At 45.4% G+C, this 22,944-nt stretch overlaps 1 protein-coding gene across 1 annotated transcript in view; it reads left to right on the forward strand.

Annotated features, from left to right (window-relative positions):
- Positions 1–22,944, forward strand: part of LDLRAD3 (low density lipoprotein receptor class A domain containing 3) — a 321,164-nt gene that overhangs the window by 295,057 nt on the left and 3,163 nt on the right. The window contains exon 5 of the mRNA XM_011940727.1: positions 20,712–21,057. Coding sequence (XP_011796117.1) covers positions 20,712–21,057 — 346 coding nt within the window. The remainder of the gene's footprint in view (positions 1–20,711; positions 21,058–22,944) is intronic.

The raw sequence follows: 22,944 nt of genomic DNA on the forward strand, positions 1-22,944 counted from the left end.
GGATGGTCTCGATCTCCTGACCTCATGATCCGCCTGTCTCGGCCTCCCAAAGTGCTGGGATTACAGGCTTGAGCCACCGCACCCGGCCGGCTGGTCTGAAACTCTTGACCTCGTGATCCACCCACCTTGGCCTCCCAAAGTGCTGGGATTATAGGCATGAGCCACCGCGCCCAACCCTGATTTTACATTTTGTACGTGAGTTTCTCTGGCTTAGATCTCTCATGTGATTGCACTTCTCCTATCTGCTGAAACTGTGGTCTCATCTCAAGTTTCAACTAGGGGGTTTCCATTTCTTGTGGGTTGCTGGAATGAGAGCCTCAGTCCCTCACTGGCTGTCTGTTTGCTGGAGGCCTCCCTCTGTTCCTGGGCACGTGGACTTCTCCATAGAGCAGCTCACGTTGTGGCTCTTAGAGCAAGCAAACAAGAAAATGATCAAGAGCAAGCAGCTAAGAGGGAATGGAAGCCACAGTCCTTTGATAACCTGGTATTGGAAGTGACATCTTATTTCCATCATATTTCATTAATTAGAAATGAGAAATGTCTGGGTGTGGTTGTTCCCGCCTATAATCCCAACACTTCCGGAGGCTGGAGGAGTTCAAGATCAGCCTGGGCAGCACAGGGAGACCCTATCTCTAAAAATAATTTTTAAAATTAGCCAGGCGTAGTGGCATGTACCTGGGGTTCCAGCTACTTAGGAGGCTGAGGCAGGAGAATCACCTGAGCCTGGAAAGCTGAAGCTGCAGTGAGGCATGATCATGCCACTGCACTCCAGCCTGGCCGTGGGGGTGTGAAGGGCCATTTAAGGGCTTTTATCCACAGTGACATCCTGTCTCAAAAAAAAAAAAAAATTAAATACAACAAGAAAGAAATAAGTCCAACCCCAACTCATAGGAAAGGGATCACAGAAGGCCATGAATCTCAAAAGGCAGGCATTGGAGGAGCTGCCTCACAGGTTGTCCACCACACTGGGGAAGGGAATAGAACATCAGGAACAAGGGCAGAGAGAGAACACGGGGGCTGCTCAGAAAGGGCCTCCTGGGTCTTTGTAAATGCTTTAGGTTTTACTTTAACAGCTGCTTAGGTATGAAACAGCCCACCTACAAGGATTTTTATTGTAAAAGATTCTAATAGAAAAGTTTGGAAATAAATAGATCCTGGTTATAATCTCCACAAAGGGCACACTCACTATGCAACTATTAAGAAGAGTTAGAGGCCGGGCGTGGTGGCTCAAGCCTGTAATCCCAGCACTTTGGGAGGCCGAGGCGGGCGGATCACGAGGTCAGGAGATCGAGACCATCCTGGCTAACACGGTGAAACCCCGTCTCTACTAAAAAAATACAAAAAACTAGCCGGGCGTGGTGACGGGCACCTGTAGTCCCAGCTACTCGGGAGGCTGAGGCAGGAGAATGGCGTAAACCTGGGAGGCGGAGCTTGCAGTGAGCTGAGACCTGGCCACTGCACTCCAGCCTGGGCGACAGAGCGAGACTCCGTCTCAAAAGAAAAAAAAAAAGAGGAGTTAGAGTTGATTCTAGGCCTCGGGCTGGGAAATACAAGATGTGCCCGAAGCATCTTCTCCCAGAAAGTAAGCAAGTAGCCCCCAAACCATAAAAAACAAGAACATGGAGGTTCATTGAAAGGATGCAGGAGCCAACCTGAAAGTGCGCCCCATGGCCAAAGGTGAAACAATGTGAGCCACAAAATAAGTACTAATGCCTTTGTTTTGTGCCGGTGTAACAAAATACCTGAGACTGAATCATCTAAAAAGAGCAGAAATTTATTTCTCACAGTTCTGGGAAGTCCAAGATCAAGGCGTGAGCAGGTTCAGCTGTCTGGCAAGGGCTGCTCTCTGCTTCTAAGATGCTGCCCTATTGCTGCATCCTCTAGAGGCGACAAGCGCTATGTTCCCAGGTGGCAGAAGGGCAGCTAGCCAAACATTGCATGATGCCCCTTTTATAAGCACCCCAGTCCCATTCCTGAGGAAGGGGCCTTCCTGGCCTAATCACCCCTTAAACGCCTCACCCCTCAATACCATCACATTGGCAATACTTGTGTTTTGGAGGGAACCCATTCAAACAGTATTGGGTTGTATAACTCAGAGAGTAACTTGAATAACAAGTCCATCTGAAGTAAATAAATAATAAATAAATTGCAGAAAGGGGCAAATCTTCCTTATAGAAAAATTATAATCATTGAAATGTAGAGGGAATCAAGGAAATAGGGGGGAAAAAAAACACCATGAGAACAACACAGAAATATTTGCTGCAGGCAGCAGGCGAGATCCATGATGAATGCTAAAATTAGTGGGTGAAAGTTTAAGCAGAAACAGGATATTTGCATAGTTTCAAAGAATCTCCCCCAAAATGTTTATTGACTACAAAGACAGAAATGGTAACTTTGCAGTGAAGAATCCTGGCAGATAAAGTGATCAAAGTTAATATCATCAGTGAATGCATTTCACGTACCCCCTGATGGGATACACTGAATATGCTCTGATACTCTTTTCAATAATATATATTCTCACAGTTGTGAAACTACATCAGAAAAACCCAAATTGTGGGACAGTCTACAAAATAACTTCTCAATCCTCTTCACAGTATTAAAGTCACGAAGAACAAGGAAAGACTGAGAAACTGTCACCGATTAGAGGAGATCAGTGCCCCATGGGGTCCTGGCAAAATTTGAATCAATTCTGTTAACTTAGTTAATACAGTTGTTCCAGAGTTAATTCAGTTTTAGCAGTTGTTCTGTGGTTAGGAAAGGGATCATCACTAGGGGAACCTAGATGAAAGATTTACAGAAACTGTGTCTCACTCTGTCACCCAGGCTGGAATGCAGTGGTGCCATCTCGGCTCACTGCAACCTTCGCCTCCCGGATTCAAGCAATTCTCCTGCCTCGGCCTCCTGAGTAGCTGGGATAACAGATGCATGCCATCACACCTGGCTAATTTTTGTATTTTTAGTAGAGACAGGGTTTCACCATGTTGGTCAGGCTTGTCTCGAACTACTGACCTCGTGATCCACCTGCGTCGGCCTCCCAAAGTGCTAGTATTACAGATGTGAACCCCCATGCCTGGCCACACTATCCTATTTTTGCAACTTTTCTGTATGTCTAAACTTATCTCCAAATAAAAAGTTAAATTTTAAAAAAGGAGAACCTAGCATATAGAAAGCACTGTATAGGTATTTATTAAATAGACAAAATGGTAATTGGTTAAAAGTATGTATTAGTGTGCTTAATTAAGTAAAAAAATCAAGGTGTTACCATGCATGTTAAAACCATAGATATGTGCTGATATATGCCTGTACTATTCCTGCAAGGCTTCACCGGAAAGAAACTGAACAAAATAAATGGGTGCCAAGGGTTGCCTCTGGGGAGAGGAAGCCTGTGGCTAGGAGAGAGATACAGCAAACAGACTTATTTTTGTCTGCAAATCCTTTCTTTCTTTTTGAATTTTGAATCATGCATGTTTTGGCTATTCAAAAAATAGATTTTAAATAATGTTAGCCGTGGCAATCTGAGGTTCCCAGAGCTTCCCATCCATTCCCCAATTACGTATTCCCATAACAGTGGCTCAGAATCTTCTGGCACCCGGGCTGACCCTTAGTAGGTGCTAGGAAATGTGTGATGAATGAGTGAATTCACTCTGCTGCCTGCCCTCCATAGGCTTCATCTTTGTATCACATCAGACTGTATGGGTCCTTTTACTCCTCTTCCTAAGGAGGCCAGCTTGGGCCCTCTGTTAGCAACAGAAGGCTTTGATTTCTTCACTTTCTTGTTTTAAACATAGCCCCATTAATGTTTAAAATGCTTGCCTGAGCCCTCCAGCCTGTCTTAGGTGTTTCGAGAGCTTTTGACAGGGATTCTAAAATGGCCCTGGAGGTACTTGGTTATTATTTCCTCTTTATAGAATTGAATGAGTAGCTTTGAATCCTCCACAGCCCAAGGCCCTGTAGTTATTCATATATTATGGCACAACCAGGTTCAGTGACCTACTGCCCAGGAGGCCCACTGGTGTTGGAGTGGAGCCTCCAGCACCTTGTCTTAAAGAACATTAAAATGCTCCACCAAGCCTTCATTTCAAGAAGCGTAAATATGAGACATTCAAGTACCTCTCAGAAGACAGGATTGCACAGGCAGGCAGTATTGCTCAACCACCCAGGGAGTGGCAAGAACAGATAGATTTTTAACTCTTCGGGTATTTCATAGCCAAGATTGAGACCAAGTTTGCCATTGCCTATAGGAACATTTCAGTTGCTTACTTCTACAGATAACAAAAAGCAAGAGCTAATTGAGGGACAGCAGGGGAAGGGTGTGCTTGATTTATGCCTTGATTTCTCGACTTCTCCATTCATTTTCTATAGCAGTTATAGTTACCTTATGCTGATTGCCACATTTTGTGTATTAGAGTAACTTCCCAAAGAGACCATAGCTGGATAAAAGCTGCGCATCTCTAAGCTCATGGTTCACTGCAGTATTGGTCTGCTCAAGAAACTAGCATTAGCCCTCCTTGGGTCAGTTTGTATTTTAGGCTTGATGGACCCTAGAATCACTGCCTCAACTATGCAACTCTGCCATTGTAGCACGAAAGCAGCCATAGACTACATAATGAATGGGAATGGCTGTGTACCAATAAAACTTTATTTATAAAAGCAGACAGCAGGCCAGACCTTACCGACCCCCAAGCTAGAACACGGGATGCTAACAGGCAGGTTGTAGAAGAGTCAAGGGCCTCTCGTAGAAATCATATGTTTAAGCCATTGCTAGGAGTTTGGATTTTCAGTACAGTGAGCAACCTTGGCAGGGGTATAAAGCAGGAAACATGCCATGATCTTATTTACTTCCTAAAATGAGCTTTCCCGGTGCTGTATGGAAAATGGATTGGAGAGGGGCAAGATCAGAAATTGGGAGACCAAGTAAGAGGTTCACATGGTAATCCATGCAACAGATGATGGTAACTTGTCCCATATTATGGAAGCAGACTCAGCAGGACCTGCCCCTGAGTTATAGACATGAATGGAAAAGGAAAGGAAGGAACCAGGTTTAACACTGAGGCCTGCAGCTCCAGTGACTGCCTGGGGGCCCTGTCCTAGGATTGTAATTGCTATTTGGTGATGATACTTGTTTTCCCAGCTCCCACAAATGAAGTTTTATTTGCAGCAATAGCCTGCCTGAAGTAGATTTCTCTCTCTCCAGTTTTTAGGGTTTGCTTTTCCCTGCAATGCTATTTGTGTGTGATTACACCATACTCACAAACTTATCAAAGCATCTCCGCTCCCTGCATCCTGCTTGAGTTAGCAGTATTCACTCTGGCCGCTGACACAGCAGGCTCAATAAACTATTGTATTGTAACTGGCCAAGCCTTATTACTGGACCAGAAACCAACTGACCATTGAGTTCAAAGAATGTCTGCTAAGCATTTAATTTTGCAGCTTCCACCAAACACTACAGGTAAATAGATACAGTAAGCAAGAGAAATAGTAATTCTTTAGAGCCCTCCTTCTTCAGCAAATTCCAGGAGGCATGGATAGTCATTTCCAGTGTGTTGCCTGCAGGAGCAGCCCAGGATGTCACATATAGGAACCTGGGTCTGGCAAAGCCACTTAATGCAGAGGAGACAGATGCCTCAGAGGTTTCCCTTCGGATGGGTGCAATGATTAGATTGATACCATTGCAGGTGCATGAGCTCATTACCAAGTCCCACCCCCTTCCCGCGCTACCTCTCATTGGCCTTTGCTGCTTTTGTGGCCTGCGGTAGGAGAGGTAGCAAAGAACTCTTACCCCTCATTTTCACTGCATTCTTCTGTTGACATTTTTGAAGCGATGACACAATTGAGCAGAGTTCTAAAAAGGCCAGCTGGGCCCTAGCTCCCAGTTACCCTCTCACTGAGTTTTAGTGGCAATCTGAATTCTTATTTAAAAAAAGCCCTTGCACTCTAGCCTGGGCAACAGAGTGAGACCCTGTCTCAAAAAAAAAGGCCCTTTTTTATCTTAAACAGCCAATTAAATGCCTTACCCTCCAACCAGTTCTGCAACTGCCCTGAGCCTGTGTCTTAGCAAAGAGGCCATTAGCCACCCGCCTCTCCGGCTTATCACTGGGCCCTTCCTCATCAGATGCAGAGATCAAATTCTGAGGGTATACAGCAGCTCTCCGCTGGCTTCAGAGAGCTCTGGGACTGCTGGGGGCGTTCCTCCATTCTAAGAAACTCTTTGGGATGAACACCTTAGAAATTAGGGGCCATTGATACCAGTTGGCTATTCAGTAGCACTTACTGAAAGGGTAGAGCGCAGCTTTCAGGGAGACTCCCTGCTCCCATTTGCTCAAAGGATGGCAGTGGTTAGGCAGATAGGAAAGCTGTTCAGTCTTTTGCAATAAGAATGACTGAAAATTCCCAGGAAATGCCTGCTTCATTCGGTCTTCAGTCTTAGAACTTTCTTCTCTCTCTCTCTCTCTCTCTCTCTCTCTCACTCACTCTATCTCTCTCTCTCTCACTCTATCTCTCTCTCTATATATATATATATATCTCCCCCTCCCCCTCTCTCCCTCCCACTTCTCTCCCTCCCTCCTTCTCTCCCTCCCTTCCTGTTCCTCTTCCACTCCCCCTCCCCTTGCTTTCTCTCACTCTCATTTTGAATTTAATCCTCGGGCACTTGTCTCCCAGATCTCAATGGTCCCGGTTCCCAGCATCCTGGCAGATGGGTCTCCTCTCTTATTTCCCTGTGGCTTGGGGCCAGGATGGCCCCTGCTGTGGCTGGTCTGAGGTTGGGCAGCTCCAGTTTTCCCATCACCCTCTTTTCAGTTAATTTTAGCAACTTGAGTTGCCATGGTAATGGTTCAGCGGGGTTTTCGTGGCTCTCTTTTGATTCAGTCATTTGCTGGTCTGCCCTTTAGATTAAACTTTTTCAATCCGCATCTAAATTGGGATGGGCGATGTGCTTGGAATAGGGATCTGCAAAGGCGCTCCAGTCCCATGGGATGCTTTTTTAAATAGGAAAGTCGGGGTGGATGTGGGGATGCCCTTGGTTTAGTGGCCCAGACAGTCCCTTGATGCTTCCAGGCTTGAGAAAATGTGGCTGCCGCTGTGACAGAGGCCATGGTAGGAGGCATGCAGGAGTGAAATGGGCCCTTCAGGGCCACTCCCACCCTGGGAGTGCCACCAGGGTCAGGCCTGCTCCCAGCACCTGAGCACAGGGCTCAGCCAGGATCTGGGCTTTCCCAGTGGGCGAATGAAATGTGGCCCTAGCCAGACCTCCCTCCATCACGTCACAGCTTGGAGGCTCTGTGTCCCTGTGAATCCCAGCTGTTCTCCCTGCCTCCCTCTCAGCAGCATTTTCTCTTTGCCATTCAGCACTCCTGTTTTAATCTAGTTTTACGGGCCCGTTTTAATCTAGTGTGAAGGGCTGGACTCTTCGTCCAGGTAAAAGGAAACTGCGGAAGCAAGCTCACAGTCGCTTCACTTGGCTCAAATTTAGAACAGTCTTCAGTGTTCATCTAAACTTTGGGGTGGGTACAAGTTGTTCATCCTGATTTTACAGTCCCAATTTTAACCCTGCTGGCCCTTCATTAAATGCTTTCAGTTGTTTCTTTCAAACCAGGAGGCTGTGGGGCCCGGCGTTGACAGGCTTTAGGCACTAGGCAGGCAAGCTGTTCTAGGCATGGCCAGCACACTGAAGAGCAGCTGGAGAAGGAGGCAGTGAGAGAGGAGAGTGGGGGAGGAAGGCCCTGTGGTGAAGAGCTTTGACTTTCATGATGAGGGGGTGGGACTTGACCCTTGGCAAATAGGAAGTCCTGGAAGGGCTGTGAGTAGGGGCAGAGCCAGGTCCAGTCTGCAGGGTTGGCCTGGAGTGACTATGTCAGGGCACCATCTTGGCCACTGTGGGGAGGAGTCTACCTGCACTGGCCCCACACTTTTGGTCTTGCGAGGCAGTGGATCTCTAGATGATTCTGGGAAAAGGTTACATTGATCCCACTTTATTTGTGAGAAGGAAGATTCTAGAAGGATGAGACTGTTTTTGTACAGTGAACATGTGTTTTCTCTATGAGTCCTGAGCTCAGCCAGTGCCCATCAATAACAGTGTGAATATTTCAGCCAGGAGGGTGGTTTTACCTTCCCCAAAACAGATCAGTGGGACAAACTGGTTGAGTGGGACCTGCCCTCATACCATGTGTCATCTCTGGGTGTTGGTCAGACAGACCTGAGCTCCTGTCTCAGCTCCATCACTTCCTGGCTGTGTGACTAGGGGCAAGTGACCTTACTTCTCTCAGTCTTCTTTTTCTCACCTGTGAGGCTGAATGGAATGATGGCCATGAAGCCGTGGAGTCTCATAGGAAAGATGCACAAGCCAAGACTTCATAGGGCCACAGAGTTAGAGACACTCTGCCCCCTTCTCCCAGCAAATTTTTACTATTTGGGACTTTGGGGATTCAGGGATGAGCAAGCAGAATTCAGCTCTGACCCCAGGGAGTTCTATTCCAGTAGGAAAGAGAGACAATTAAATACAAATATAAAGTACAATGACAGGCAGTGACAGTGCTGTGAAGGTAGACAAGGTGGGTAGGGGGATAGAGTGATGTCGGTGGGCCAGAAAGGATTTAGAGCCTTGAATGGAATCGTGAGTGATGCAGATGCTCTGGAAGGGCGTGCTAAGCAGACGGCAAGGGCCCTGTAGCAGGTGCATGCTGGGTGTGTTCCAGAACCACATCAAGGAGGCCAGCGGGTCTGCAGCAGCTGCCGGGGAGAAGCAGGAGTGGAGGTCAGAGTAACAACGGGGATGAGATTATTCAGGGCCTGGAGGCCATGGTGAGGACTTTGGTCTTTATTCTAGTACATGAGAAGCCACTGGAAGTTTTTGAGCTGAGGAGTGACATGAACAGATGAATGTTTTTAGAAGGAGCACCCTGCAGCCTTGTGGAAAAGAGACTATAGAGAGTCAGAGTGGAGGCAGGTGGAGGGGACGTGTCTGAGAACAGAGAGGTTATGAAGCACAGGCACCAGGACTGGGGATTGGTTGAGGCTGGTGTGCAGAGTCCCGTTTGGCATCAGATATGTCTTGTGCTCCCCTTTCGGGTATGCTCATCCTTCCTGCACTGGGACTGGAGCCCGAGAGCCCAGTGTCTGGGGAACAAGAATCCAGTGTGTGCAAAATGAACAGCCCTGCCCTCCAAGGCACTGGAGCCCATTGGGTCAGGGTCGTTGTGTTCAGATCTGAAATCTCAAGAAGCCATGAATTTGTTCATGGTCGATAAAGCTCCCCCTTGGGAGCCCCGCTTACAGTGATTCTGTATCAGCCCGTTCCCCTCAATTACTCAGAAAGTTTTCTGCTCTCTGAAGCTCCAAGTGTGCACACTCAGCATTTCCCCGGGTAATCAACTTTCACGGGCAGGAGTAGCACCTGATGAACTGATTATGCAAGGGGCCATGACAAACTCACAGATCCCAAGAACAGAACCAGGGCAGCCTTTGGACTCCTTGTGAATTTCTGCAGCATCAGCTCCTGCATGCTCAGTTCTCGACAAATGTCAGACGCGGCAGAGTGTCGTACAACCCTCACGGTGGCATCTCTCACTTCACTCTCAGGAGCTGCTCCCAGTGCTTGGCCGTCAGTGATGGTGATGCCGAACCTTAACTGATGTGGCCTGGGACCTGGGTCTCACTGTATCACGAGAAGAGAGGATGGGGCTAAGATAATTGTCTCTCAGCTTCATCTTCTTCCGTCGGCAGCTGCAACACAGCGCTTCCTCCAACAGCCTGCCCAAAGGCCAGGGATTCCCCTTTCTGATTTGTGAGAAGATACCTTCTAGAATGTTGGGCATGCACATATTTGGAATATGGTGTATGTTCTGTCCGTCTCAGCCTAGCACTGAGGTTGAGGAAATAACCACATCCTCTCATGAAGTGTCACAGTGGACATTTGCCTAGTAAAGGCTCTGACAAGTCAGTAGCTATTGATAATAACTAAAAGGTTTGTTGAGTGCTGCTTACTCTGTGCCAGACACCACTTTAACCATTTCTATACATACTTTCCCTTTTCATCCAAAAAATGACCCTATGGGGTGGGTTCTGTTATCCCATTTTAAAAGTGAGGATTTTGAGACACAGAGAAGCAAAGTAACTTTTCCTAGTCCACACAGCTAGTGAGTGACATGGCTGAGGTTTGAATCTAGACAGTTTGATCTCTGTACCTTCGCTCCAAACAGCTACAAAAAAGGAGGGGGGAAGGGGTTTAACTTGTCTATTCCAGCCATTGTCACACCTGTTTGACCAAGGTACTCTTTTTCATGAAATACCTCTTGCCATCCCACAGAAGGTACTTCCAGTATATTGATCAGACTCTAAGATTGAGTCTTCATTGAAGTCACTGGAAAGGGACCTCATTGAAGTCACTGGAAAGGGACCTCATTGCAGTGAAGTGACAGATGGTCAGGAAGAATGGAAAAGAGGAGAGGAGGGAGCAGAGAGAAGTATTCAGGATAGCACAATGGATTCTGACATCAGACTCCTGCACCCAAAGACTAGTTGTACCACTTGTTTGCTCTGTGACCTTCTGTAAGTTTCTTAACCTCTCTGATAATAAAATGGCACACTTCACAGGATTGTGGTAAAGAAGAAGGGAAATTGTGTATTTCAAAGGAATCATAGAAGGAGGTTCAGTGCTCACTGCTCAGCGTCTAGGTTATCCTTATTTTCTTCTTCAAATGTTTGCCTTCCTGTAGTTTTGACTCTGTCTGTAAGTGAAGAAATTGTGAATTACCATGTTGACATGTTTCAGAGTTAGTTTACCAATATCAAAAAACACTGTGGAGTACCTGTTGTATTTCCCAGATTGCAGTGAGCCCTGAGTGGGGTTCCAAGAAGGAGCAAGCCTAGTCTTTGCCTACTGAGAACTTAATGGTAAGATGGCCACATATGTAAAATGAAATAAAGCTGTGGGCTAAGAGCAGAGATGCTGGAACCAGACTGCCTGGGTTCCTCTTAGTTTCTCCACTAGCTAGCTCTGATAATAGCTATTAATCATTCCTCAGGTGTAGGGAGTACTCGGGCAAGTTCCTTAACCCATGTTCCCATTTCCTCACCTGTGAAATGGTCCACTTCACAGGAGGGTGTATTCGTTTGCTAGGGCTGCCATAACAAATGACCGCAAACTTGGCTTTGAAACAATAGAAATTTATTCTCTCACGGTTCTGGAGGCCAGAAGTGCAAATTCAAGGTACTGGCAGGGTTTGTTCTTTCTGGAGGCTCTGAGGGAGAGTCCATTCCGTGCCTCATTCCTAGCTTCTGGGGCTGTTGGCAATTCTTGTGTTCCTTGGCTTGGTTGGGGCTGCATGATTCCAGTTTCTGCCTTCAACTTGGCATGGCCTTTGCCCTTGTCTGTTTCTGTGTCATCTCCTTCTCTGTCTCTCATAAAGACACTCATCACTGGATCCAAAGCTCACTCTAATTCAGAATGAGCTCATCTTGAAACTCGTACCTTAATTGTATCTGCAAAGACCCTTTTTCCAAATAAGGTCACATTGTGAGGTTCTGGGTGGACATATTTTTCGGCGGGGACACTACTCAACTCAGTACAGATGGTGTAAGGATTGAAAGTGTTAGAATGTGTAAAACACATCAGATATTAATGAGAATAGGGTAAGAGCTGCTAGGATAACTATGGTGATGATATTATGGTTACTCTTGTTTTTGAGTTCAAAGCAAATATGCATGGTGGTGATGGTTGTTAGTATTATTAGTATCATTATTTAGTTCAAATCAGGAATGAGGACATGTCACAAGGCAAATGGTGTTCCTCATTCCAACTCTGGACTTTTCCCCATGCCCTCTGGGGGTTGATGCTGGGAAATTAAGCACAGGGAACAGTGCTGTCTGAATGACAGGCCAAACAGGGTGATGTGAGCCACTGAGGTTCCGCGATCTAAAGAATATTACAAGAATTACACAGCAACACAGTGCTTGGTAATGTTCAGACTTGTGGGAGTATTGCAAAAAGACTTCAGTTCGAAGAGGCTACAGGTGGCAAGACTCTCACAGAAGTTTTCTTCCTGGCCTGGGCCTGGACGTGGCCATGAGAATGGCCGTGAAGTTAAGAGGCTGGAGAAACACTGCACAGTAGAAATTGACCATACTTGGTTGCTTGATGTGGACAGAGAAAAAGGAGAATGTTCAAGACAATCCCAGGTGTTCAAACCTGGCAGACCAGATGGCCAGGGAAACATCCAGCATCTAGGAATTCATCCAAAGAAATAAGTACATCAGCGACCAAAGATCACTGGCCCCTCACCTCATGACCCTCAGTGTCTGCCTGAATGGTATTGTAGCATTGTTTGTAATAGCAAAAATGGGAAGTAACCTAAAGGTACTTCAATGGAGGTTTGGTTAAATAAACTATAGTTTATCTCTATAGTGGGATACTATGTGGCTATTCTTTCACAAAGGTATAGGTGACAAGGAAGGATGCCCACATGCTGAAGTATCCATATAGCATGAAGACAAGTATATGCATGTTCACAAGCATAGGGAGCAGTTTTCAAGGATCTATGCTGTGGGTAGACAGCAAACTATGGCCAGTGGGCCAAATCTGACCTGCCGCCTATTTTTGTAAATAAAGTTTAATTGGGACACAAACACATTCATTCACTGACATATTGTCCATGACAGCTTTTATGCTACTTTTGTAGCTCAAAAGCATAAAATATTTACTGTCTGGCCCTTGACAGAAAAAGTTCACCAGCTCCTGGTCTATACCAAACTGTAAACCACGTCTAGTAGAATCCTAGTAGGTTTGAGGGAGAGGAGGGGACGTTTTGTCTGCCTTGAATATTTCTATATTACTTTTTTAAAAAAATAACATGGATTTTTATAATCAGAAATAAAGTTCATTTTAGAAGGTGGGGGAAGGCATGCAAGACACACTGCCTCATTTCAAGACTTAACTATAAAGCTGTAGTTAACAACACCCTTATTGGCATAAAGATAGGTGTATAGCTCAATCATACAAAATAGATAGTCTAAGAATAGACTCAGACTTGTATGGTCAATTGATTTTCAACAAAGGTGCCAAGGTAATTCAATAAGAGAGGATAGGCTTTTCAACAAATGGTGTTAGAAAAATTGGAAAGCTAAATGGGGAGATAAAAAGAACCTTGACCTTTACCTTGCAGCATAAACAAAAATTAACTTGCTGTGGATCATAGACATAAATGTAAAAGCTAAAGCTATAAGACTTCTTCTGAGCAATGATATAGGGGAAGAGTCCTTGAAATGAATATAAAAAACACAAACTATTAAGAAAGAATTAAAAAAAAAAAAGAATTGATGCAAAGGACTATATAAAAATTTGTTTTGAAACCTTCTCTTCATTGACTAGTCTTAAAAAAGAAAACACCAAAAAGCTCTTTTTAAGACACTGTAAAGAAAATGAAAAGCCATAGACTAGGAGAAAATATTTGCAAAACACATTTGTGATAGAATACTATGTTGCAGAACATATCAAGTGCTCTTACTATCCAATAATAATGTCAAACCAATTTAAAAATGGGCAAAAGAATTGAATAAACACTTCATTAAAGAAGATAAACTGTGGCAAATCAGTACATGAACAGATGCTCACACCATTAGTCATTAGGAAATGCTAATTAAAACCTCAATAAGAGGTTTTAATTGGTATCAATAAGATACCACTAAATACCTATTAAGATGGCTAAAATTTAAAAAACTGGTACTACTAAGTGCTGGTGAGGACACAGGATGACTGAATTATACATTGCTGCTGGTGGAGATGGGAAATGCTATAGCAACTTTGGAGAACAGTGGGACAATTTCTTCTAAAGTTAAATATATGTTTGCCATATGACCCAGAAATCTCTCAGCCCTAGTATGCCCAAGAAATAATGAAAATATGTGTTAGCACAAAGACCAGCCTTCCTGAAACTGGAAACAGCCAAAGACCAGCCTTCCTGAAACTGGAAACAGCCCAGTACCCTCCCTCATTTGGGGAATCAAACAAATTGTGATACATCCATGCAACTGAATACTACTCAGGGACAAAAAGGAATGAAATATTAACACTTAAGGAAACATGGATGAATCTCAAAAGCAGTGTGCTGGGTGAAAGAAGCCAGATAGAATAGAGTATAAAAAACACCATTAAGAAAGAATTGATGCAAAGGACTACGTAAAAATTTGTTTTTACCTACTGTAGGATACTGCATACTGTAGGATTCCACTAGTATGGCTTTCTGGAAAAAAAGTGGATCTATTTGGACAGAAAATAGACCCCTGGTTTCTAGAGGCTTGGAATGAGGGGAGAAGATTGACCACAAGAAGCACAAAATACCTTTTGTGGGGTATGGAAGGGTCTATATCTTGATTGTGGAAGAGGATGTGTGACTGTTTCATTTTATCAGAATTCATCTAATGGTACGTTTTTAAAGGGCAAATTTTATTATGCCTAAGGTATACCTCAACAAATCTAACTTTTAAAATATATAATCTGGAGGAAAAACAAACTGAAGAAAGCACTTAAAAAAATAGCAAGGTAGGAGTTTTTCAAAGGGATGAGGAAGAGTCAGTTTGAAGGGCAGTGAATATTCCAGAACAGGAATTCTGGACTCAGGAGGTCAGGCTGGGCCAGGCACGGTGGCTCACGCCTGTAGTCCCAGCACTTTGGGATGCTGAGGTGGGTGGATCACTTGAGGTCAGGAGTTAGAGATAGTGAAACCCCATCTGTACTAAAAATATAAAATTAGCCGGGCATGGTGAGTGTCATGCGCTTATAATCCCAGTTATTCATGAGGCTGAGGCCGGAGAATCACTTGAACCCAGGAGTTGGAGGTTGCGGTGAGCCAAGATTATGCAGTAGCCAGGACTGTGCCACTGCACTCCAGCCTGGAGACAGAGTGAGACCCCGTCTTAAAAAAAAAAAAAAAGTCAGGCTGAAGGCATTGGAAGCTGTCCTCAGGGAGTCATGAGTCAGCAAGGGGGTCTTCAAGTGAGCATGGGACAGTGAGGCCTACATCCCAGGAAGCACCTACAGGGAGAGAAGGACAAGAAACAATAAAGAAACTGAGCCAGGTGCAGTGGCACATGCTACAATCCCAGCTACTCACAGGCTTAGGTGGGAGGATCGCTTGAGCCTGGGAGTTCAAGACCAGCCTGGTCAGCACAGCAAGACCCTATGTCTAAAAATAAAAATAAAGAAACTGAGATGCACCATCAGTCTGGGCATGTCTAAAGGAAGAGGACAGAGTGCTTGTTTTTTTAATAGATAATACAGAACAAATTCTACAAAGTAAGAAAGGAGTAAACAATAAAAAGTAAATCTCCATCTCCACAAGCAGCTATTCCCCTTCCTGGAAGCTCCCAGTGTTACTAGTTACGTTGTGTCTTTCCAGATATATTCTATACATTCTCGACTGAATTTTGCTTTTTTCTCCTTATCGATATATCCTTCCGATTGTTCGTATCAGTATATGTGGAGGTTCCCTAATTTTAAAAATAGGTACAAGATTGTATGGATACAGCATAATTTATTTAGCCAGGCTGCAATTGATAAACATTTGGATTGTTTCTGATATATTTTGCTGTTATGAACCATGCTTTCATGAATGCTTATTTTGTTTGTTGGTTTTTTAGAGACAGGGTCTCACTCTGTTGCTCAGGCTCATAGTGGCATGATCATAGCTCACTGCAACCTCAAACTCCTAGGCTCAAGTGATCTTCCTTCTTAGCCTCCTGAGTAGCTGGGACTACAGGTGCATGCCACTACACCCAGCTAATTTATTAAATTATTAAATGTTTATTTTTTGTAGAGACAGGGTCTCCCTATGTTGCCCAGGCTGGTCTCGAACTCCTGGGCTCAAGCCATCCTCCCTGCTTTCACCTCCCAAAGAGCTGGATTTATAGATAGGAGTCACCATGCCTGGCCAATCTCAAAAAATATGCACATTTTATATTAATATATATTATTAGCTCCTCCACCACCCTGGGTTGGTACCAACTTACCCTCCCACTAGCCATGCCTGCATATATATACCAGGCATGAATATACCTGTTTGCCTGAGACCTGGCCAGCAAAATATGAGCTCAAACTTTGCTTTTGCCAATCTGATGGGTGAAAAATGGTATCCAGTAGGAAATTTAATTTGCATCTGGAGGAGGGGATTTTTCTGGAAGCGAAGGAACACCAAGTCACAAGTGTCAGCTGCTTGAGTGCCTTCGCTGGTCCAGACAGCACCTCTGAGTGAATTAGTTAAAGGTACTCCTCCTCAAGACACTTGGCTGCCATCTGCTAGAAAGCTGTCATGATAACTAAGGAAATATGTGATGACTTTGAGGTGAAGAGCACCCCTGGAGTTGTACAAAACACAGCCTGCTTCTCCACAAGCGGCCGTGGAGCTACTGGCAGTCTTGATAGAACAGCAGTCTCTAGATAGTGACCAGATTGCCTGGAATTAGTACAGTAGAAGCGGCACGGACAGGACAAGAATTCAAGATGCTTGGCAGTGGAGCACAAGAGCATTAGCTTAAGGGACAGCCAGAATAAACGGAAACTTCATTATCCATGGATTATGCACTTGGAACTTAGGTCCCAGGCAACTCTGATATTAGTAATTTGGCCAACAGGCTCATTAAGCTCTTAAGAAAAGTGGGCCTAGTTAATGAATTAACACAAGATGACATTTTACACACAGCAAAAACGAGAGCAGGCACCACTGAGTTATGCAACATCATAATTTCTCAGGCAAATGTGATCGCTGCGTCTCGCCTGCCAAAGTGAAGAGATGTCTGAAGAGAGCCTGCTTTCGGAGACATAAGTGAGACCATTAAGTTCCACAGGCGTTTTATATCCTATGCATTTTAAAGGGCTCCCACTTGTATTCTTAAAACCTCACGTGTTTACACAGAAGTCAGCATTTTAAAACCTCTGGACCATTTGTTTTCTGTGTGACAGTTTACCCACTTTCCTCCTTTAAGAAATACGTTTCACTGGCCAGGAGCAGTGATTCACGCCTGTAATCCCAACAGTTTGGAAGGCCGAGATGGATAGATTACCTGAGCCCAGGAGTTCAAGACCAGCCTGGGCAACATAGGGAGACTCCGTCTTTATAAAATATGCAAAAATTAGCTGGGTTGTGTGGCGCACGCTTGTAGTCCCAGCCACTGAGACAGGAAGGTGGCTCGAGCCCAGGAGGTGGAGGCTATTGAACCAAGATCACCAGTGCACTCCAGCTTGGGCAACAGAGTGAGACCTTGTCTGAAAAAATAATATATTAAAAATTAAAAAGGAATAAAAAATAAAAAATACATCTCACTGGAATGGAACTCAGTCTGTTCATATCGTCTCCCCAACCCAACCACATCACCCAGAGGTGGCTCCCCCAGCTTTCTACCCCCGGTTGCGAGAAGTTGGTGAGGATAATGGTAAGAAAGGCAACACTAAAATCTAGTGTTCATCAGTGAGGGATGATGAAAAATTCTGGAGCTGGATAGTGGTGATGGATGCACAATAACATGTATGAACGTTAATAATGTGTATGAATGTTAAGCGCCACTGAACTGTGCACTTTAAAATGGTTACAGTGGTAAATTTTGTGTCTATTATTTATTATATAAATTATATGAGCAAATTCAGATGAGCAGATTGACTCAGAGAGGTGAATTATTTTGTCTAACATCACCTACGAAGTAGGCAGAGGAACAGGACTAGAATTTAGATGTTTCTTCTTCAAAGTTATATAATAATTATCATTATTATTTTGTTGTGGTGGTGGTGGTTACAAAAAGGAGCTGGCATTACTGAGCCAAACCCTTGCCAGGCACTGTGCTCAGTGTATATATTATACTCTACCATCTGGATAATCCAGGGAGATACGGATACTGTTGTTTACCCAGGACCGCCACCATTTCACAGACGAGGAGGATGAGGCTTCTAAGAGTTAAATAACTCGCTTGAGCTCAAACAGCTAGAAGCAGTGGCTCCAGGATTCCCCCCAAGGCTCCTAACTCTGCAGCTCTCCCTGCTAGATAACGAAATAAAGAAGATATTTTAGTTTAAGCCTGAATTCTGAAACATACACATACACAAGCCTCCACCCAGCTTCTAATTGTCTAAGCGGAGAACAGAGAGAACTCCAGCAGAATCCCTGAATGACAGCTAATTGTCTTCAGAAAACATCCATACACCGCCTCCCTCCCTTAACTGTAGTGCAACATGATTCTGTCTTTCTGCTGGGCCCCTCTTTGCTTCTTTCTGTGCAATGAATCATTGAAACAGTGACCGCCAGGGATTTGGAAAATCTTTGTAGCTTTTAGTCTATGCTTGGGTGTGGCTGGAGAGACAAATGAACACACAGAGCCGGACCTCGAAGGGGAAGGTCATCGTTTGTCTCAGATTGGGATCGTTTGGGGAATCAGAAAATGTTTGTATCAGAAAAGAAGAGAAGTCCATGTGTTTCACAGTCTGTGGTTTTTTGAAGGAGAAACATCTAAATTCTAGTCCTGTTCCTCTGCCTATTTGTTAGGTGATGTTAGACAAAATAATTCACCTCTCTGAGTCAATTTGCTCATCTGAAAAATAGGAATAACAGCAGCACTCACTTGACTAGGGCATGTGAATAAACAGATTTTTTTCCCGTTGTGTGGCGGGTATTTATTGAGTGCCTACTATGTGCCAGGCACCATCCTACTCTCTCGGGATATAGCAGTGAACAAAACAGATGCACAGCTGGTGATGAGGGATGGAGTAAAGTCCTTAGCCGATGCCAGGACAGCGGATATGAGTCACCTGTAGTCGCTGCCACTGCTGCTATTTCATGGCTACATTTTGACCCCTGTGGACCCACTGAAACCTCCTCACTGCCTCACAGGCAGAACAAGGACAAGGTCGTGGCCACCAGGTGTACTCACTTGAGCTGCATTTAGATTATTCTTCCAACTAGGCCATGACAGTAGGTAGTGGCAGCTGTCTGTAAAGATGGGGGTACCCAGCTTGGACCCCTGGTTTCCTCCACCTGCCTGGACCTTACAGTGGTGGCCAGGTGTGTCCTGCTGACTGGGAAGCTCCTTACCTGAGTGCTTGAAGTATGGCTCCTTAGCATGTGTGCAGAGAAGGATATTATGATAGCAACCTGCAGGGGTGGGATGTGTATCAGACCTTCACCCTGGAACTCCCAAGGAAGTGCCTGCAGATTGCCTGGCAGGTCTTATTCGGGTGATGTAGAGCAGAATGCTGGGGCCAGGTTCTGAAGTCAGACCCCTGGACTCAACTCACACACAGCTCCTTACCTCCAAACTGTGTGGCCTTGGTCAGGGGAACTGACTTCTCTGAGCTTCATTTTCTTCATCTAAAAAAAAAAGGAGAATCACAACACCTACCCCATGGAGTTGTCATGAGGCAGGGAGATGTGATATAAAGCACGTACTTGACCAGGCACAGTGGCTCACGCCTGTAATCCCAGCACTTTGGGAGGCCGAGGCAGTTGGATCACTTGAGGTCAGGAGTTCGAGACCGGCCTGGCCAACATGGTGAAACCCCATCTCTAAAATACAAAAAGTAGCTGAGCATGGTGGCATGCACCTGTAGTCCCAGCTACTTGGGAGGCTGAGGTGAGAGAATTGCTTGAACCCGGGAGGCGGAGGTTGAGTGCACCGAGATCGTGCCACTGCACTCCAGCCTGGGTGACAGAGCAAGACCCTGTCTCAAATAAATAAATAAATAAATAAATAAATAAACAATCAATCGTGTATTTGTATGTACCAAACACATGCACTTACAGAGCACAGCGTGTAGCTATGTTCAGGGGCTTGATGAGTATTGACTCATTTCATGCTCACAGAAGCCCCAAGAACTTGGCACTAGTACATCTCCATTTTGCAGCCGGGAGAGGGTAGCACTTCCAAAAGGCACACAGCAAGCAAGTTTTGAGGGGCTGGGGTTTGAGCCCAGGAGTTCCTGCTGTTAGGCTGGGCTGTGCTGGCTCTCCATCCCAAAAGCTCCATGTGGGACCTGGCTTAAAATAAATGATCTGCAGGTATGAGGACCCCAGAGCTGTGTTCCTGAGGTGTATTACATTATACATTTCTACTAAAGAACTGATTTCTGCCACAAGAACTCTCACTCCTGTTCCCTGGATAGTATATGATACTTTTTAAAACAACTTAATTGAGGTATTATTTGCAGTACTTAAAATTTGCCCATTTTAAGTGTACAGTTCAGTGATGTTGCGGGGGGAATTAGCCAATTTGTGTAACCATCACCATAAACCAGTTTCAGAACATTCCCATCACCCCAACAAGATTCCTCCTGCCCGTTGACTGTTAATCCCCATTCTCTTTCCCACTCCAGGCAACCACTACTTTCTGCCTCTGTAAAATCGCCTTTCCTGGAAATTTCGTATAAACAGAATCATACAATATGTGATCTTTTGTGTCTGGATTATTTTACTGCATCATGTTTTTGAGTTCCATCCATGCAGTAGCATGTATCAGTATTTATTACTTTTTATGGCCGAATAATATTCCACTGGGTGGATGTACCACCTTTTGTTTATCCACTCATCAGCTGGTGGCCATTTGGGCAGTTTCCACTTTTTGGCTATTGTGAATAGGGCTACTGTGAACATTCGCATGCAAGTTCTGGGGCTGACATTGAAACACAAAGATAAGCCAAACTGGTAACCTTCTCTCTTTTCTCTCCTCTCTCTGGGGTTTCTCAGAACCTGGCAGCGGGCAGGTGTTTGTGACTTCAGAGAACCAGCTTGTGTATTACCCCAGCATCACCTATGCCATCATCGGCAGCTCCGTCATCTTCGTGCTGGTGGTGGCCCTGCTGGCACTGGTCTTGCACCACCAGCGGAAACGGAACAACCTCATGACGCTGCCCGTGCACCGGCTGCAGCACCCTGTGCTGCTGTCCCGCCTGGTGGTCCTGGACCACCCCCACCACTGCAACGTCACCTACAACGTCAATAATGGCATCCAGTATGTGGCCAGCCAGGCGGAGCAGAATGCGTCGGAAGTAGGCTCCCCACCCTCCTACTCCGAGGCCTTGCTGGACCAGAGGTGTGTGCTGGATAGAAGAGATTGAGGTGGGAGAGGTCATCCATTGTGGGGAGGGGAACAGGTGCACACACTGAGGTTCCTAGGTCTTACTGAGAGCCTGGCTTCAGCTGCTGTAGGTAGTGGCAGCATCTGACACTCTCCAAGTCCTTGCAAAATGCTCTACATGTATCACCTCATTTAATCCTCTCAGCGCCTCACTGTGGGAGGAAACTGATAGGAATGTTCCAAAACTGGATTATGGTGATGGTTGCACAAGTCAGGAAATTTCCAAATTCTACAGATGAGGAAACTGAGGCTCTGGGATGTTAAATGACTTGTCTGAGGAACATACAGTTAGGATCCTGGCTAACTCAGAGGTCTGCTCCTCCTGGGAATGCCACGCTGGTCCATGTTCTGGCCACAGACCAGCTCTGAGCCTCACCTGCTACTGCAGAGCAGTGCCCAGTACATGTGAGAGGTTTGGTTAATATCTGTGGAATGAATGGATGAATGAAGAAGTGAAGGAATGAGAGAATCGGTGAGTTCCTTAACTTTGCTTGGCTCATTTATAAAATAAAGGAGGCGGAAAGGAGCACTTTCAAGCTTTTTTAAGCAGTAGACATCACATTGCAAATGGAATTGTACAAGAGCCCCCAGTATATATAAAGCCAAGAAGCAGAATTCTGTAGCTGAAGCAAGTAGTGGGTCCGTTTCCTGATCAGCATCCCTCTTCCTCGAGCTCTGCCATGTATGGCATTAGATATTTTGCAGGTCATGTTCTGATGGTGACTGGGCTCTTCCTTGGACCCTTTTCAATGGCAGCTCTTACATTATTTAATCTTTGTTTTCCTTCCTCATAAAAGGTGAATAAAGTTTCAGAGTTCAGGGGAGGGGATGGCACTTAAGGATCTCTTTGCAAATAAGTGTAAGAATTCAGGACCTTCCTCACCTAATAAAGTTCCCACTCATAACCTCTTCACATGGACCATCCAGCATAGGGTAGGGTTAAAATGGCCAAATCCGGAAACAGAATGCATGGGTTCAAATCCCAGCATTGCTGTTTACCAGTTATTTCTGATCCTGGGCCAGACATTGAATGTCCCTGTGCCTCAGTTTCCCCACCAGAGTAGCAGGCATGAAAGTAATGCCCACCTCACAGCATTCTTGTGAGCATTAAATAAGGTAAGAAATGTAAGGGGTGGCTGGGCGCAGTGGCTGAAGTCTGTAATCCCAGCACTTTGGGAGGCCGAGACGGGCGGATCGCGAGGTCAGGAGATCAAGACCATCCTGGCTAACACGGTGAAACCCCGTCTCTACTAAAAATGCAAATTAAAAAACTAGCCGGGCGAGGTGGCGGGCGCCTGTAGTCCCAGCTACTCAGGAGGCTGAGGCAGGAGAATGGTGTGAACCCGGGAGGCGGAGCTTGCAGTAAGCTGAGATCCGGCCACTGCACTCCAGCCTGGGCGACAGAGCAAGACTCCGTCTCAAAAAAAAAAAGAAATGTAAGGGGCGCGGCAAAGTGCCTGACTCACGCGGAGACTTCAGTAAATGAGAGCTAGAAAATAAAATGTCTTTTCTGTTCAATTCATCCCTTTCAAGCCTCTTCTGCAGACACAGACTGAGGTGTTGAGAGGATGTCCTCTCACTTACCCCAGTTCACAGCCAGGAAGAGTTAGCTTTCAGTAGAAATGCCATTTCCATGTTCCCATCAGAGGCCCAGTCAAGATACCAGCCCAGCCTCTTGACCACAGGGCTTCTGGCCAATGGAGCAGAGTGGCAATGCCAAGCCTCCCAGGTTGAGCCGAGGGACTTGGTGGGTGACTTCATTCTGGTTCTACCCAGAGGATGTGGTTTTGGCACTGCCCGGTCAACATGAACCAGCCAGAACACTGGCCTTTTCTGTTCCGC

The sequence above is a fragment of the Colobus angolensis genome, unplaced genomic scaffold, assembly GCF_000951035.1.
Source record: "Colobus angolensis palliatus isolate OR3802 unplaced genomic scaffold, Cang.pa_1.0 Scaffold192, whole genome shotgun sequence".
Taxonomy (NCBI): Eukaryota; Metazoa; Chordata; class Mammalia; order Primates; family Cercopithecidae; genus Colobus; species Colobus angolensis.